The 16,881-nt window shown below is 42.9% G+C and overlaps 1 protein-coding gene and 1 non-coding gene across 11 annotated transcripts in view; both read right to left on the bottom strand.

Annotated features, from left to right (window-relative positions):
• Positions 1–16,881, bottom strand: part of UBAP2L2 (ubiquitin associated protein 2 like 2) — a 115,005-nt gene that overhangs the window by 29,836 nt on the left and 68,288 nt on the right. For all 10 annotated transcript variants that reach the window (XM_040655184.2, NM_001277104.1, XM_040655175.2 and 7 more), the window contains exons 10-15: positions 16,249–16,316; positions 7,679–7,868; positions 6,721–6,934; positions 5,714–5,988; positions 3,380–3,546; positions 1,500–1,692 (exon numbers count right to left, since the gene is read on the bottom strand). In XM_040655184.2, the coding sequence (XP_040511118.1) occupies positions 1,500–1,692; positions 3,380–3,546; positions 5,714–5,988; positions 6,721–6,934; positions 7,679–7,868; positions 16,249–16,316 (1,107 nt within the window). The remainder of the gene's footprint in view (positions 1–1,499; positions 1,693–3,379; positions 3,547–5,713; positions 5,989–6,720; positions 6,935–7,678; positions 7,869–16,248; positions 16,317–16,881) is intronic.
• Positions 7,297–7,379, bottom strand: LOC112530500. Its single transcript, XR_003072133.1, has one exon. It is a non-coding gene; the product is annotated as a small nucleolar RNA SNORD121A (small nucleolar RNA).

Raw genomic sequence — 16,881 nt, 5'->3', positions numbered from 1 at the left:
TATATAACAAACTTTAGGTTCACACTGATATGAAAGAAAGAATTGCATTAGCATATAGGAAATGGTTGTGTTTTTGATCTAATGCAACTCACAATTTTAACTATCCAAGTGTGTCAGGGACCCAAAGGTCCTGGCCAAAGAATGATCCTGAATTGGAACAAAGCATTCTGACAGAGAGCATAAGTGGATGGCTGCATGACTAGAACCATGGGCCGCATGACAGTTTTGAGGAAAACAGCATTTGTGGCTAGAGCCGCTTGTTTTGGTAGGAATCTGACCTTGATAGTTTATCTTGTTTTGCAAATAACTTGTCTTCTGCAAGCAGGTGTTCTGCTTGGGCTCTGCATCATGCTCTGGCCACACAGATGTGGCATGCAAGTGGAAAAAAAACCCTGCAGACCCTGGAGAGAATAAAAGCAGGAGGGAGACTCTGGTGGATTCAAGAGAAAGTATACCTTGAAGCAGGGGATGCCCTACTGACACTTTCTTCTGAATCCACTACAGGCACGTTTCTTCTCTTCTTCCTACTCGGCCTTTCGCTCATCTCTCAAGGGTTGGTAAGTAATATTGCATTTGCTTAAGGAGTCTTCTGCTCGCTACCAACTGAGATTATCTGGAATAGATGCCTATGTGTGTGTGTGTGTGTGTGTACTGAATAAAATTCATAACACTGTGCCTCTCTGAATGCGTACCCTGAAACACCAAGTTACACAGAGATGCCATTTTTTTTCCATTGAAAGATAAGACTTGAGAAGTACCAGTTGTTTTTTGGATAACACTGGAGTACAAAAGTGGATAGTCTATGCTTGATCCTCACCAGTACATATGAGCTAGTGCACAAGACAAGTGTGACTGAGCCATTACATAACAAAGGCCATAACTAAATAAACTTAAAAACTCTCACAAGTTCCTTAAATATTTAATAAATTATCTTAAAAAAAACCTACATTCCATATACAAAGAACAGGTGTTTTTAAATCTTCTGTCCTAAATCAGATCTCAACCTAGTTGTTTTAAAATAAAACAATAATAATTCCTCCTGCTGTTTAAATTAACAGAAGTGTAATGTTTGAGGGGCCACGGTTTGAGATCTATTTGCTACATTCCTTATACACTTAATAAATGATATATATTTGGATAGAAACTGTAAGGATACAGCAGAACACCATGTCTAATATTTACATAGAAGAGTTCCTCCTTTAAAAGATGAGCTTAAGGGAAAGAAACTCAGCTAGAATGCTAAGTGCTACTAAGAAAAAAGGTCAAACAGCAATTTAAAATGTCAAAACACAAAATCAGAGGCTTTTATATCCCAAATACAGTATGGTAAAAAAAATGGCTACACAATAGGAAAAGAAAGCACAAATAACAAGGTGGGTTTGAGAATCAAATAAACCACTTGGCTTGGTTAAAAGTACTAACATAACAGAGTAATACAAGTCTAACAGGGATGAGAATATTTCACTTTTTTCAGGGTCTTATTTCTGAAACTGACTCACCGTAACTGCAACAGGTGTTGGTTCAGATGGAGCCATGGAGCTTTGGTATGATATCCTACCATGCACAGAAGTCTGGTCATAGGAAGTTGTTACTGGGCTAGTGTTCTGGGATGAGCAGGACAGACTGGAAGAGGTTGTGAATGTGGACTCTTGTACCGTACTGGATATTGGCAAAGAGGTATTCAAAGGATCACTGGAGAAAGTAAAAAGTTATTTACCAAGATGGTAAATGAATTCTCAAACACCGTCAGGAAAATATCAGCTTTTGCACAGTTATCTAAAACTATTCAACTAAAACATGTAGCCAAAACTACATTATTTATATTAAAAAATAATTAATATAATTTTGCTTTGGTCCCTAGTAATCACTTTTTCAAAACAACCAATTGCATTAAGTACCATTCAACTTCCTCCTGTCAGCCCAACAAAAAAAAGTTGACACATCGGCACTTGTCAGTCAACTTATTCCCACTTTCTCAAAAGGATAAATTAATGATCTTTTGTTGTTATTTTTTGTTTTTTTGTTTGTTTGTTTATTTAGAAAAAGCCAAATAAATCCATGAAGACCGATATATTGATGACAAACGTAATCTCTTTTTATAATAGAATTCTAACATTATGGTAGCAGTCTAACAGAATATGCTATGCAAAGAGGAAAAAATAATTGAAAAAATGAAGGGATGTTTTCTTTTCTAAACAGCTAAAATCATTTATAGAACAAGAAATAAATGAGGAAGCTCATTTTTACTAGTGTTTCTGAAAAAGCTTCAGGAAGAGTTTGCTGAAGCCAATTCTTGAATGAGTGTCAACGGTTTATGGGCTGGTTCGGCCCAGTTCCATGACTAGTGGGGCGGAGAGATCCATGGACCCATGCCCCAGAAAAGGGAAAAGGGAAATGGGCAGGGAGATGGGCCTAAAAACAAAACAGCAGCAACGATCTGAGGAGGAAAAAGCTTATTTACTAAATAAAATATTGGAATGCAAGATAACACACTATAATACAATATAATTAGAATTGGAGCTAATAAATCAAATATAATGAGAGAGAGCGTCCAAAAACCGAAGGCCTTACTCTAATGCTGAGGCGAGACATCTAGCCAGGCTGAGCAGATGAGAAAAAAAAAAGGGACATCTTGTGACATGCAAACAGTTTTATCTTTCCATCTGAATGGAAAATGGAAACAGAATAACACAAAGAGCTCTGGGGTATGTAGTATGTAGTTGTTCTCTTCTGAGAACCAGGTACCTGGAACTATCCAGGATCCATGGAACTGGAGCATTAACTCTTTAACATCCAGTGCACTACATGATGTTATGATGCACAGTACTGATAACAAAAGCCATAAAACCATGACAAGGAGCAAGAAAAAAATAAATGGGTTATTGTTGCATTTGTATTATTTGTTACCTATATTAGTATTTCAGTAAAAGCTTCTGTATACTGAAATGCTTGGCTACTCTTTTCACTCTATAGGAGTATCAGATCTGCAATCAGGAACCTATCTACTAACACACATACATGGTACAGGGTTCATTTCTCTTGGATCAAAAGCAGAAAAAAAAAATGAGTTGTGAAGAACAAGTCCTCTGGCAAATCTGAAAATAAGGACAATCAAACATGAGGAAGTAATTATGTTAAGGGTATCTTACTTTGGGGTTTATTTACATTCATATAATCTCCAGCTCCAAATCAATCTAGCCAGGAAATTTTGATTGTCATTAGAAGAGAGACTTCTTCAACATGCCATCAACAAAAAACATAGCCCTTTTAAGCCATCATATTTCCCCCTCTCATTACACAGAACTGTCTTGACATGTTTTGCACAAACTCAACCCTTAAAGAAGGCATTTAAGAAAGCACAAGGGCAACTCACACTTACTTTACAGATTTTGAGTACAAGGTATTGTTAGTCATCTGGCTGGTATTCTCACTGCTTGATCTGAACTCTGATAGCGCAGGCTCTGATCCAAACTCCAGAGCTCCAAACTGAACATTTAACCCTGCCATATCAGCTGCTCCAGGCATCTCCACAGCAGAGGCAGGAATCTTAAAAGGAAAAAAACAAGCCACAGTTCCTTGTTATGCACTATCTATATTAAGGACATCAATGACTGACACACTCTCTTCCCATATCTATGGGCTTCTTCAATTACTGCCTCAAACTTGGTTACTAACTAAGAGGGCTGCTTCAAATGAGATCAGGAGCTCAGGTGGGCCTAGGGTTTGAACACATAAGGGTTAAATAAGCTAGCTTTGAAAACTAGGGTAGAATGACATCTCAACATTCCATGGTCAGCTGTGCAAACACAAAGAAAGGAACGATAAGGAATGAATGGCTTTGACCGGTTTGAATGCACCATAAAAAGGTCAGACCGAGGAAGACGTGGAGCCTTCACGAGGAAGACTTCTGACTTCATCCCCATGACCACCAGAGGGAGACCCCTACTATGGACAGCGCATGCGCTGGGGGAAGGGCAGTATGTAAATGAGTTCCTGGAAGGATAATGAATATGTAGATGAGTTTCAAGAATTCTGCTGAATATGTATGGCCTTGGCTTACAAATTTGTAGCGTTTTTGCTTGCTGGTGTGCAAGTTTGGTGGAGTGATCCCCCTTGCACCCAACCCTTGCGTAATCGCCGAATAAACCATACCTGCTTTATAACCTAACTCTGGGTTATAGAGTCTGATTCCGCACGTCACAAAAGTAATGCCTCTTGTTTTATTACATTGGCCCACAACACCAGAGGTAATCTGGTGGTATGGCAGTAGAGTCTGAACCTTCCCACCAATATGCCATTACATTTGGTTGCTGTGCAAGAGATGGCAGAGGGGCAGTCTGACAAAATGGTGTCTGACATGGAAGTGCTTATAAAGCTAAGGTATGTCAATGAATTTCTCCATGCAGAAAAATTGCACCCATTGACATTCATCAACTCTTGCTGAACATTTATGGAGACCAAACAGTGGGTGTTGGCACAGTGAGGCAGTGGGTGGTGCATTTCAGCAGCGGGAACAAGAAGTCACCTCTGGTGGTCCTGCATAACTAGCGATAGGACTAGAGGCAATGGCCTCAAGTTATGCCAAGGGAGGTTCAGGTTGGATATTAGGAAAAAATTCTTCTAAAGAGTGGTCAGGCTGGAATGGTCTGCCCAGGGAGGTGGTGGAGTCACTGTCCCTGGAGGTGTTCAAGAAACATTTAGATGTTATACTAAGGAACACATTTTAGTGGGGAAATATTGGTGGTAGGTGGACAGTTGGACTGGATGATCATGGAGGTCTTTTTCAATTTTGGTGGTTCTATGATTCTATGGTGCAGATTTTTATGAGCACATCGCGGTTTTAAGAGTTAATCATATAACAGCCCTCTCTCCCCTCAGGAGAAGGAGGAGAAGGAAAAGGAAAAAAACTCGACTGAGATCGGAGAAACTAATTTATTAAAAGGAATGTGAGATAATACAGAATAATTAAGAATAAGAAATCAAATGAACCAAAAATAAACCAGAGGAGAGAGAGAGTCACTGAGTTTTTATCGTCAGGCCCTCACTGCTGGCTACCCAGAAAAAATGAGAGATCTTCCTCCTCACCCGGAATCGGAAATCACATCTCCCAGAGCCAGAACTTACATGAAATGGTTGAGTCTGCTAAAAGCACAGCACACAGGAAGTGCATCCAGCGCTGTGCTTAAGCATCAGTCTGCTGCATGACGCCATTATATGGAATACTGATAAAACCAGGACAGTGTGGCATGCAGGTTCTTGTTCATTGCTAGTGAAAATGCATAGCTAATGGTGGTGACTATGTTGAAAAATAGTGTTTTGTAGCTGAGAATTGAATTTGCTCTATCAAATAGTGTTACTGTGCTCTTTGTATCTGTTTTATTTTCCATGGAAATAAATAGGAGGCATTACTTTCAGTGTGACCTACATACATCTGTTGCAACTCCCCAATTTACATCCTACAAATTAAGTCCATTCTTGTAATCTTAAATTTGTTTATTGATTCTTTGCCCTGGATCTCACTCAACAAGTCATTTTCCACACAGAGCAATTAGATACTTGCTTGGAAAAGACAACATCACTATATTTCTACTGTAGAACTATCCAGCTTAGAATTCCCTGAATTAGAAACAGGGACCATATGATGGTATTAACTCCCCTTTTCCTAGTAACTCGTATGCATTTGCTTAGGAATAGGTGCTATCGAATTACCCACCTTGGATGCTGGAGTTATCCTCCGTTTTGGTTGTTTTATCTGTTTCTGCTGGGTTTGATGGGCAGTCACTGTCTGGTTTTCCAAAGATATACTGGGAAGCTGTAGCATTTTGCTGATAGCTGTAGAGGTGTCTACTGGTGAGGGCTCTTGGAGGTTTACCTGGGAGGAGAAGGACTCCAGTCCAGGTGGAGGAACGGGTACAGCCTGCATTTTTTGTTGCTGTCGTTGAGTCAGCTGGCTCAGAACTGGGGATGGTTCAGGCTGGGATTTAAAGTCTGGTCAGCATTGGAGAAAAGAATAATCAAAATTAAAGCATTAAGCTTTGTTCTTCTGCTCTTTATGGAAGAACCTAGGTGACCTGAGAATTCTTATTTTCTAACGTGTACAAGTCTCTTCCAGACAACATCACACGAATTCCACATGCAACATAACCATTGCAATAACAAGGCCAACATCTGATATTCTCTACCTTAAATGAACAGTTTTTAATCAAGCATTATTTTGTTTTCTTTATAAATGTGAGAATAAAACTATTATGTAATATTACATATTAGGTATCATAGTACTTATTAAAATATAATAGTTAGTTAAGAGACAAAATTCAGAAAAGACAAAATGTAGTACATTCTTATATTCAGCTAGAAGCAGCATATACACAAAGACCAAAATATTTATTTTCCAGGATTTGCTGAGAAACAAATTCACATCAAAGTTCACTTAAATAGTCATAATCAGGCATGCTAAATCAAAGATGTTACTACATGAAGACTTAACTTCTAAACATGCAAAATGTTCTATGGATAGGCTTAAGCCTATCACAGTTTAATTTTGTGATATATTTGTAATATCTATTACCAGCAGATAAGCTTAACTGAAATGTTGTAATCAATTTTATTATTAGGATTGCATTAAAAAAAGAAGTCTGTCATCAAGGCCATTATAAGCCTTTTTTTTTTTTTTTTTTAACAGGCTAATTGAAAGATAAGAGATTACATCAAAGCACTTACCAAACTGACTGAGGACTGAGGACTGAGTAATGGGTGGTTTTAGACCCCAAGACGATGTGGCAGTTATGGTAGCATTGGTAGAGTTACTATTGTTTTGTTGAGAGGCAAACTGACCCAGATCTGGCGATTTTAGTTGTTCCAAAATTTGGGATCCAGTAGAGTTTGCCAATTTAGAGGATCCAAGTTCTCCAAAGCCAGAAGAAAGAACTGCAGACTACCAAAAAGACAAGGAAAAAAAAGGAGGAATGGAATTAAGTATTTAATAAATAATTTGAACAAAGTCATTAAAGTCAGTGCCTACAGTTGCTATTTGGCAACAACTGAAACCTCTTCAGCCCTAGCTTACTAATAAATGAAAAATTCAGCAGTTGTAGCATAGAGCTGGATCCTCGTTACCACTAATACAATTTCACCACTTTTACAACAGTACTGACTTTCTTGAATGCACACATCCCCAAAATCATTTAATTACCAACAGCTAAACAGATTTTCAAAGAATACAAATGCTCAGTTTTAAATCTTCAATCATTAAAGAAGGGAAGCCTTTTTATTATTATTATGATTTTCTTTTCATCACTCCAGAAAACTCAGAAATAGTCATATTTCCACAAAAAAGCAATCAGATACATGCTTGTAAATATCACATCTGTTTTCTAGCATAGAATTCTTCACTATAAACAAATTATTTCATTTTTATTCTATATCAGTATGCAGTAAATGTATATGTTCTGTACTCAAAAATTAATACAAGAACTTCATGTAAACCAAGAAACAACCACCAAGTAACAAAAAGAAAAACAGCTGCTTGTGTGAGAGAATATTCTTAACCCCATTTCTGCAGCATTTGTAACCTGAATTTTAAAAATACTGAAACGTTTCATGAGATGACCAGTACTAGAAAAGTTGTTTAACCCAAAGTATTTGCTCATGAAGAGTACATAGAAAAAGATAATTTTACCAGACTCTGAGAAGAACAGGAGTTTACAGCACTGGAACTGCCAGTTCCTGATACCATCTGAGTGCTGTGCTGAGTATTTGTGAAGACTAGGGCTTGGCCAAAGATCTTCTGCTGAGGAGCTTCAAACGAGTTGCCTTCTGTCTCTTGAGTGGAGGTCACAGTCTTTTGAAGCAATGCTACCAAATCAATGCTGTAAGAAAAGTAGTTTGGCTAGAATAAACATGATGATTAGGCTGTGCAGAAATTAAAGAAAGAAACAATATTATATAAAGTTGCCATAATGACAATTGAACTATTGCTGATCAGCAGCCTTTAAGAATATTGTTTGTCTGCCACACAAAAGCTCTCTGTATAAAGAGGAAGAACAGAGGCTTCTGCTAGAAAGTAAAATTCTGCTAGCTGAGATCTTCCATTAGTTAGAATCTAAATTATCTTTGCACTCTTTTCAAAAAGATTATGAACTTCTGTAACATCATGCATCACATAATCTATATGATCAATATTAGCCAAGTAAATGGAGAGAAGTTACAAAATATACATCAGTGTTCGAGTGGATCCTGCCTGCCAGCCTATTATATAGATATATTATATTAAATATATTTTTATATAATATTTACATATACAATATATACAGTGTTTATATATAATATAAACATATAATATATAAAATATATATACTGTATTAATATTTTATATATATATAATACACATTGCATATCACACTATTCCTCTAAAAAGAATAAGAGATCATCAGGAAGAGCAGAGCCCCTGACAAGACGCAGCTCTGACACAGTGTGGGTGGAGCCAGTAGTGATGGTGGTCAAACCCCCACACATACAAAGGCTGTTCCTGGGGAGTGCAGTGAACAGGACATACAAAGAAGGCATGGTATGGCAGTTTGCACAGGAAGGGTGATAAAGGAGGGTGCCAGGAAGGCTGCTCTCTCATCATCTGGGAACACTAGGATGTGGCACTTTATGGGAACATATATGGTGACCACTCACCACAACAGCTGGGCTGAGGCAGCAACCCAGACCAAGGGGTCACAACCTTTTGGGCTGATGTGTGCACCCAGACAGACCTCCAGAGGAGCAACAGTGCTGTCCATACCTTTGGTTGTGGGGATCTCCAGAATCTGGAAGTCCCTCAAGGGCTGAAGGGAAGAGGGAACTGTCATGGGTGCAGGCATGCCCTGCTTGATGAACTACTCAAGCAGATGGCCAGGTTGCAGGATGAACAGGCTTAGAGACATCTGAGAATCAGAGAGGGAGATAGATAGGAAGAAGTCTGAACCGACACATGCTGACTGACAGCCCCCTCCATAAGTCCCTGCAAGGGGAAGAAGCTAAGCCATCTTCACACCTTGAGGAAAAAGGTCACAATAACATGCAAGGTGCAGGGGGGCTGGATCCTCATCTCTGCTCAGAGCAGAAGGAAGTGTCTCCCCTCTACCTCCATAGTATCCCTGAGCAACAGATACGAGACTCTAGAGCTGGAAAAAGAGGAGGGTCAGGATATCAGTCAACACAGGAAATAACAAGCATATTAAGCAGGGCCAACTGAGGAATCACATCAAAACCAGTGCCACCAAAAAAGGGTGAAGAGTCTTAGTAATTGAGGACTCCTCGCTGAGGGGCACTGAGGTCCCCATTTGCCGCCTGGATAACCTCTCCAGGGAGGTTTGTTGTCTGCCAGAGGTGCCTCTTAGAGATGTCAAGAAGAGGCTACTGTCTCTGATAAAACAGAAGACTGTTATCCACTCATTTATGTTGGGTCTCAGGAGTCTGCAACAAGAAAACTGCAGACCATTAAAGAAGACTTTACATCTCTTGGAAAGACATTGAAGGGATCGGGGGTGCAAGTAGTGTTCTCCTCTGTCCTCCCAATTAGCAGCTGGGACCAGGAAAGAAGAACAGCTCAGGTAAATGACTGGTTGAATGGGTGGTGTCATGATCAAGGCTTTGGGTTCTATAATCTTGGACAGGCCTTTGAGATACCGAGTATGTGGACATCAGATGGAATGCAACTGAGCAGGTGGAGCAAAAGCTTTCTGAGAAGCAAGCTGTCTGATTGATTACCATGGCTTTAAACTAGATTCAATAGGGGAAAGGGGATGGAGTTCTATGTGGCAGAGAAGGGCTGGGGAATGTTGTCACTTTAAGGAAACAGTAGGGAAAAATATCTGAATCATCCCAAAGGATGTCGTGAGGACTCCTCAGAGAAGGTTACGTTGCCAATAGCCCGGCTGAAGTGCCTCTATACCAATGTATGCAGTATGGGTAATAAGCAGGAAGAATTGGAAGCCATGGCACAATTAGAAAACTATAACCTAATCACAATCACAGAGATGTGATGAGATGATTCACACAACTGGAGCATGATGATCAAGGGCTACAAGCTTTTCAGAAGAAATAGGCAGGAAAAGGGGTGGAGGGGTTGCCTTCTATGTTAATAGGTGGATAGAGTATGAAGAGCTGCCTCTGAGAAATAGCCACAATCAAGTTGGGAGCTTGTGGGTGAAAATCAGAGACTGGACTAATAAAAGACATGGTGGCTGGGATCTACTACAGGCTGCTTGATCAGGGGGAGCCTGTGGATGAGGCCTTCTTGCTTCAACTGCAGGAAGTATCCTGCTTGCAGGCTCTCACCTTGATGAGGCATTTCAACCACTCAGATGTCTGCTGGGAAAGTGTCACGGTTTGGCCTGGTTCGGTGGCAAAAAGAGATGAAAGGACCCATGGACCCACACCCCAGGAAAGGGGGAAAGGGGGAAGGGAAAAAAAGAAGGGAGATGGGCCTAGATGAGGAAAAGTGCAGCAATGAGCTGAGGGGAAAAACTTAATTTACTAAATATAATATTGGAATGTGAGATAATACAATATAATAAATATGATTGAAATTGAAGCTAATAAATCAAATAAAATGAGAGAGAGAGTGTCCAAAACCGAAGTCCTTGCTCTAATGCTGTAGGTGAGATGGCAAGGGAGCACAGAGAGCAAAGCGGGAAAAATGAGAGAGTCTCATGACTCCCAGTCAGTTTTATCTTTCCCCCTGAATGGAAAATGGAAACTGAACAAATAAGTCTTCTAGGAGTTGTAGTTCATTCTTCTCTTCTGAGACCAGGAGACCAGAACTATCAACAGTCCACGGAACTGCAGCATTAACTCTTTAACTCTCGGTGCACTGCATGATGTAATGATGTGGAATACCGATATCACTGTCAAACGAGAGAAGAGGCCGACCCCCAGCTCACTACAACCTCCCTTCAGGTAGTTATAGAGAGCAATAAGGTTTCCCCTGAGCCTCCTCTTCTCCAACCTGAACAATCCAAGCTCCTTTGAAGAGCAAAATCAGGTCCCTGCAGTATAGAAAGAAGGGCTTCATAGCAAGAAAAGAGAAAGCAGCTTCACAAGGTAGACATAAGGGGCAAATAGAGAGAGTTTATGTAGAGAGTATTAGAAAACAAGGGATTCCCAGCACTTTCACAGGCGCTAGGTCCAGAATAACAAGGAGAATGAAGGCCATAAAGATAAGGACCGGAGAACAGCTCAAAAACATTTGGCAGGGAGGTGATTAGATGTCTGAAGTGCAAGCTGAAACCAGTTTGGGGGATGCCCCCCCTTCAGGGTCAGAAGTTTGCAGCGAGGAAGACTATGAGCCTTCGCGAGGAAGACTACGAGCCTTCATCATCACGACCTACTATGAACGCGCAAGGGGGGGAGGGACTATATGCTAATGGACTCTCAGGAATGTAGTGAATATGTATCCAAATTCCTGATTATGTATTAGTTTGACCTATATCTATAGCACGATTTCTTCGGACGGTGTGCAAGTTAGGTGGAGCGATCCCCCTTGCACCAGGGTGTACGCGCGTCACCAATAAACACATACCTGCTCTATATCCTTACTGGCTATAGGGTCTGATTTCCGCACGTCACCTTCAGCCACTCTTCATAAGGCCTGTGCTCCAGACCCCTCACCAGCTTTGTTGCCCTCCTCTGGACACGCTCCAGGGCCTCGATGTCTTTCTTACAGTGAGGGGCCCAAAACTGGACACAGTACTCGAGGTGCGGCCTCACCAGTGCTGAGTACAGGGGGATAATTACTTCCCTGTTCCTGCTGGCAACACTGTTTCTGACACAAGCCAGGATGCCATTGGCCTTCTTGACCACCTGGGCACACTGCTGGCTCATGTTCAGCAAAGCATCAATCAACACCCCCAGGTCCATTTCCTCTGCACAGTCTTCCAGCCACTCTGCCCCAAGCCTGTAGCGTTGCCTGGGGTTGGTGTGGCCAAAGTGCAGGACCCGGCACTTGGTCTTGTTGAACCTCATCCCATTGGCTTCAGCCCACCTATCCAGCCTGTCAAGATCCCTCTGTAGGGCCTCGCTACCCCCAGGCAGATCGACACTTCCAGCCAGCTTGGTGTCATCTGCAAACTTACTGAGGGTGCACTCAATGCCCTCATCCAGGTCATCAATAAAGATATGGAAGAGGACAGGCCCCAGCACCGACCCCTGGGGAACACCACTCGTGACCGGTCGCCAGCTGGATTTAACTCCATTCACCACCACTCTCTGGGCCCGGCCCTCCAGCCAGTTCCTTACCCAGCCAAGAGTGTATCTGCCCAAGCCACGGACTGCCAGCTTCTGCAGGAGAATACTGTGGGAGACAGTGTCAAAGGCTTTGTTGAAGTCTAGGTAGACCACATCAACAGCCTTTCCCTCATCCACCAGACGGGTCACTAGATCATAGAAGGAGATCGGGTTGGTCAAGCAGGACCTGCCCTTCACAAACTCATGCCGTCTGGGCCTGATCCCCCGGTTGTCCCACACGTGCCACGTGATCTCCCTCAAGACAATCTGCTCCGTAACCCTCCCTGGCACCGAGGTCAGGCTGACAGGCCTGTAGTTACCCGGATCCTCCTTACAACCCTTCTTGTAGATGGGAGTCACGCTGCTAAGTCTCCAGTCTTCTGGGACCTTTCCAGTTGACCAAGAACACTGATACACGATGGAAAGCGGCTTGGCTATCGCCTCTGCCAGTTCCCTCAGCACTCTCACATGGATCTCATCTGGCCCATGGACTTGTGGCAGTCCAGGTGGAATAGTAGGTCTCTGACTGTGTCCTCCTGAATCGTGGGGGGTTTAGTCTGCTCCCCATCCGAGACTTCCAGGTCAGGGGGTAGAGTACCCTGATGATAACCGGTCTGACTTTTAAAGACAGACGTAAAGAAGGCATTCAGAACATCTGCCTTTTGCTTATCCTCAGCGGTCACATTCCCAGCCTCATCCAGTAAAGAACGGAGATTCTCCCTGGTCCTCCTCTTACTGTTGATATATTTGTAAAAGAGTTTCTTGTTCCTTTTTACCCCAGCGGCCAGGTTGAGTTCAAGCTGGGCTTTTGCCTTTCTGATTTTCTCCCTGCACACCTTAACAACTTCTTTGTATTCTTTCTGAGTTGCCCATCCCTTCTTCTACAGGAGGTAGATTCTCTTTTTCTCCTGGAGCCTCAAGAATAGTTCCCTATTCATCCACGCCGGTCTTCTTCCGTACCGGCTCATTTTGCGGCTCAGGGGGACAGCCTGCTCCTGAGCCTTTAAGACTTCCTTCTTAAAGAGCAACCAGCCATCTTGTACCCCTTTACTCTCTAAGACTGAGCCCCAGGGGACTCCCCCTACTCATCTTCTGAACAATTCAAAGTCCGCCCTCCGGAAGTCCAAGGTAGCAGTTTTGCTGTTCTCCCTCCTGCCTCCAGCAAGAATCGCGAACTCTACCATGTCGTGGTCACTCTGCCCAAGACAGCCCATGACCTCCACATCTCCCACCAGATCTTCTCTGTTTGTGAACAGCAGGTCTAACGGGGCAGCTCCTCTAGTAGGTTCTCTTACCAGCTGCATCAGGAATTTATCCTCCATACACTCCAGAAACCTCCTAGACTGCTTCTTCTGCGCTGTGTTGTATTCCCAGCATATGTCGGGGAAGTTGAAGTCCCCCATGAGGACAAGGGCCGGCGATCGCGCAGCTTCCGCCAGCTGCTCATAGAACACCTCATCTGTCTCTTCATCCTGGTTTGGCGGTCTATAACAGATGCCCACCAGGATGTCTGCCTTGTCGGCTCTTCCCCTGATCTTAACCCATAAGGATTCAACCTTATTTTCCCCCGTCATAAGTTCAGTAACCTCAAAGCACTCTTTAACATAGAGAGCCACGCCACCACCCCTCCTTCCCTGCCTATCCTTCCTGAAGAGTTTGTAGCCATCTATTGCAGCACTCCAGTCATGGGAGTGGTCCCACCACGTTTCTCTAATGGCAACTAGGTCATAGCTTGCCTGCTGCACAATGGCTTCTAACTCTTCTTGTTTGTTGCCCATGCTGCGTGCATTGGTATAGACACACTTTAGCTGGGCCTCTCGCCTCACTCCTAATCCTATTATCGCTCCCCCAGGCTCATCTCTAGCAGGCCTGGTTTTATCCCCTTTCCCCCATGTTAAGGCACGCGAGGGATGAACAGGTGATCCGAGACAGCCAGCATGGCTTCATCAAGGGAAGGTCATACCTGACCCATCTGGTGGCCTTCTATGATGGAGTGATGGCATTGGTGGACAAAGGAAGGGCAACTGCTCTCACCTACTTGGACAGGTGGAACAGGCTGCCCAGAGAGGTTGTAGATGATCCATCTCTGGAGGTGTTCAAAGTCAGGCTGGATGGAGCCCTGGGCAACCTGTTCTAGTGCTTGATCTAGTGGTCGGCAACCCTGCCCATGGCAAGGGGGTTGGAACTAGATGATCTTTGAGGTCCCTTCCATCCCAAGCCGTTCTATGATTCTATATCCATGATACATGTAACATTTTGCTGCAATCTGAACTTCAGCACTCCAGAGCTCCAAACTGAACATTTAACCCTGCCATATCAGCTAATCCAGGCATCTCCACAGCAGATGCAGGAATCTTAAAAGGAAAAAACAAGCCACAGTTCCTTGTTATGCACTATCTATATTAAGGACATCAAAGACTGACACACTCTTCCCTATGGGCTTCTTCAATTACTGCCTCAAACTTAGTTGTTAACTATGAGGGCTGCTTCAAAAGTAATGCCTCTTGTTTTATTACATTGACCCACGATGTCAGAGGTAGATGTTGGTGGTATGGCAGTAGAGTCTGAACCTTCCCACCAATATGCCATTACATTTTGTTGTCATGCAACAGATGGCAGCAGAGGGGCAGTCTGACAAAATGGTGTCTGACATGGAAGTGCTTATGAAGCAAAGGTGTGTGTGTGTCATTTAAAAAAATTGCATCCATTGACATTCATCAACTCTTGCTGAACATTTACAGAGACCAAACAGTGGATGTTAGCACAGTGAGGCAGTGGGCGTTGAGTTTCAGCAGTGGTGACAGTGACATAAAAGACAAGCCACGTTCCAGACAGCCACGCACAGCTGTCACACCACAAAATGAAAAGTTTCTCATTCAGCTCATTCACATGAATCAGCTGATTATGACCAGGGAACTGTGTAAGGAGTTGAATATTGGCTTCAATGCATTGGAAATGATGGTGGCAATGTTGGAATATTGCCAAGTTTGTGCCAGGTGGGTCCCATGAATGCTCACACAGGAACACATAAAACATCATATGCAAGTTTGTCAGGACCTATTGAACCAATACAAGGCTGAAGGTGACAGTTTCCTGGATTGCATTATTACTGGTGACAAGATGTGGTATCACCACTACAAGCTGGAGTCAAAACAGCAGTCCATGGAGTGGTGATGTGAATTCTCTGTCGAGGTAAAAAATTCAAGACATAGCCCTCAGCAGGTGAAGTGATATGCACTGTCTTTTGGGATAGTAAGGGTTGATCCTTCTGGATTTCCTGGAACCCAGACAGACCATCAACACTGACCACTACATTGTGATGCTGACTAAGCTGAAGGCTTGAATATCCAGTCAGGACAAAGAAGACAACTGTTCTCTTGCAACACTATAATGCCAGGTCCCATACCACTCTGAAGACCATGGAGCACATTCCCCATCTTGGGAGGACTCTCCTACCACACCCACCATATAGTTTGAATTTGATGCCTTCTGACTTCCATCTGTTAGGGGCAATGAAAGATGGACTGTGTGGGCAACGTTTTTCTAGCAACAACATCAACATAGCAGCTCTGAAACAGTGGGTCACCTCCACTGGTGCAGATCTTTACAAGCATGGCATGTAGGCTCTTGTTCATCACTGGTGAAAATGCATAGCTAATGGTGGTGACTATATTGAAAAATAGTGTTTTGTAGCTGAGAATTTGCTCTGTCAAATAGTGATATTGTGATTTTTGTAATCTGTTGTAGTTTCCATGGAAATAAAAAGGAGGCAGTACTTTCAGAGCGACCTACATAGGCAATACAGGAACACATAGAAATAACTATTTGCAAGCAAGGCTTCTTCACTTTTGAAATTACTTTGACCAGGGCCGTCCTCACGTTTTATCCATCTAACATTTGCTTTAATGCATGTGCAAGCTAACATTGCTTTACCAGAAGTCTTTTAAGATATAGAGAAAACATGTAAGAGCTTACCTTTGCTCAGGAATCACATGATTCTCAGTTGGAACAGAGGAAGCAGTGAAGACTTTAGTTTCAGAAAGCTGAAAAAGATTTTGAAAGTATTTTAATCACATACTTGTTCACATTTTTGCACCATCTGAAGAAACTCCATCTTGGTCATGTACTTCCAGATAAAAGTTTGAGCGGAGAATGGCTTGTGAGCAGCCCTGAGGAAAAGGATTTGGGGGTATCAGTTGATGAAAGACTCAACAAGAGCTGGCAATGTGCGCTTGCATCCCAGAAGGCCAACTGTACGTTGGGTTGCAGCAAGAGAAGTGTGACCAGCAGGTCAAGGGAGGTGATTCTGCCCCTCTGCTCTGCTCTTGTGAGGCCCCACCTGGAGTACTGTGTCCAGTTCTGGAGCCCCCAACACAAGAAGGGCATTGAGTTGTTGGAGCAGGTCCAGAGGAGGGCCACAAAGATGATCAGAGGGCTAGAGCACCTTCCCTACACAGCCAGGCTGAGAGAGTTAGGGCTTTTCTGTCTAGAGAGGAGAAGGCTCTGGGGGGGACCTTATAGTGACCTGCCAGGTCCTGAAGGAGCCTACAGGAAAGCTGTGGAGGGACTTTTTAGAAGGGCAGGTAGCAACAGGATGAGGGGAAATGG

This window comes from Gallus gallus, chromosome W (genome assembly GCF_016699485.2).
Source record: "Gallus gallus isolate bGalGal1 chromosome W, bGalGal1.mat.broiler.GRCg7b, whole genome shotgun sequence".
Lineage (NCBI taxonomy): Eukaryota > Metazoa > Chordata > Aves > Galliformes > Phasianidae > Gallus > Gallus gallus.
The sequence above is the reverse complement of the archived record's forward strand: the minus strand, read 5'-3'. Positions and strand labels throughout refer to the sequence as shown.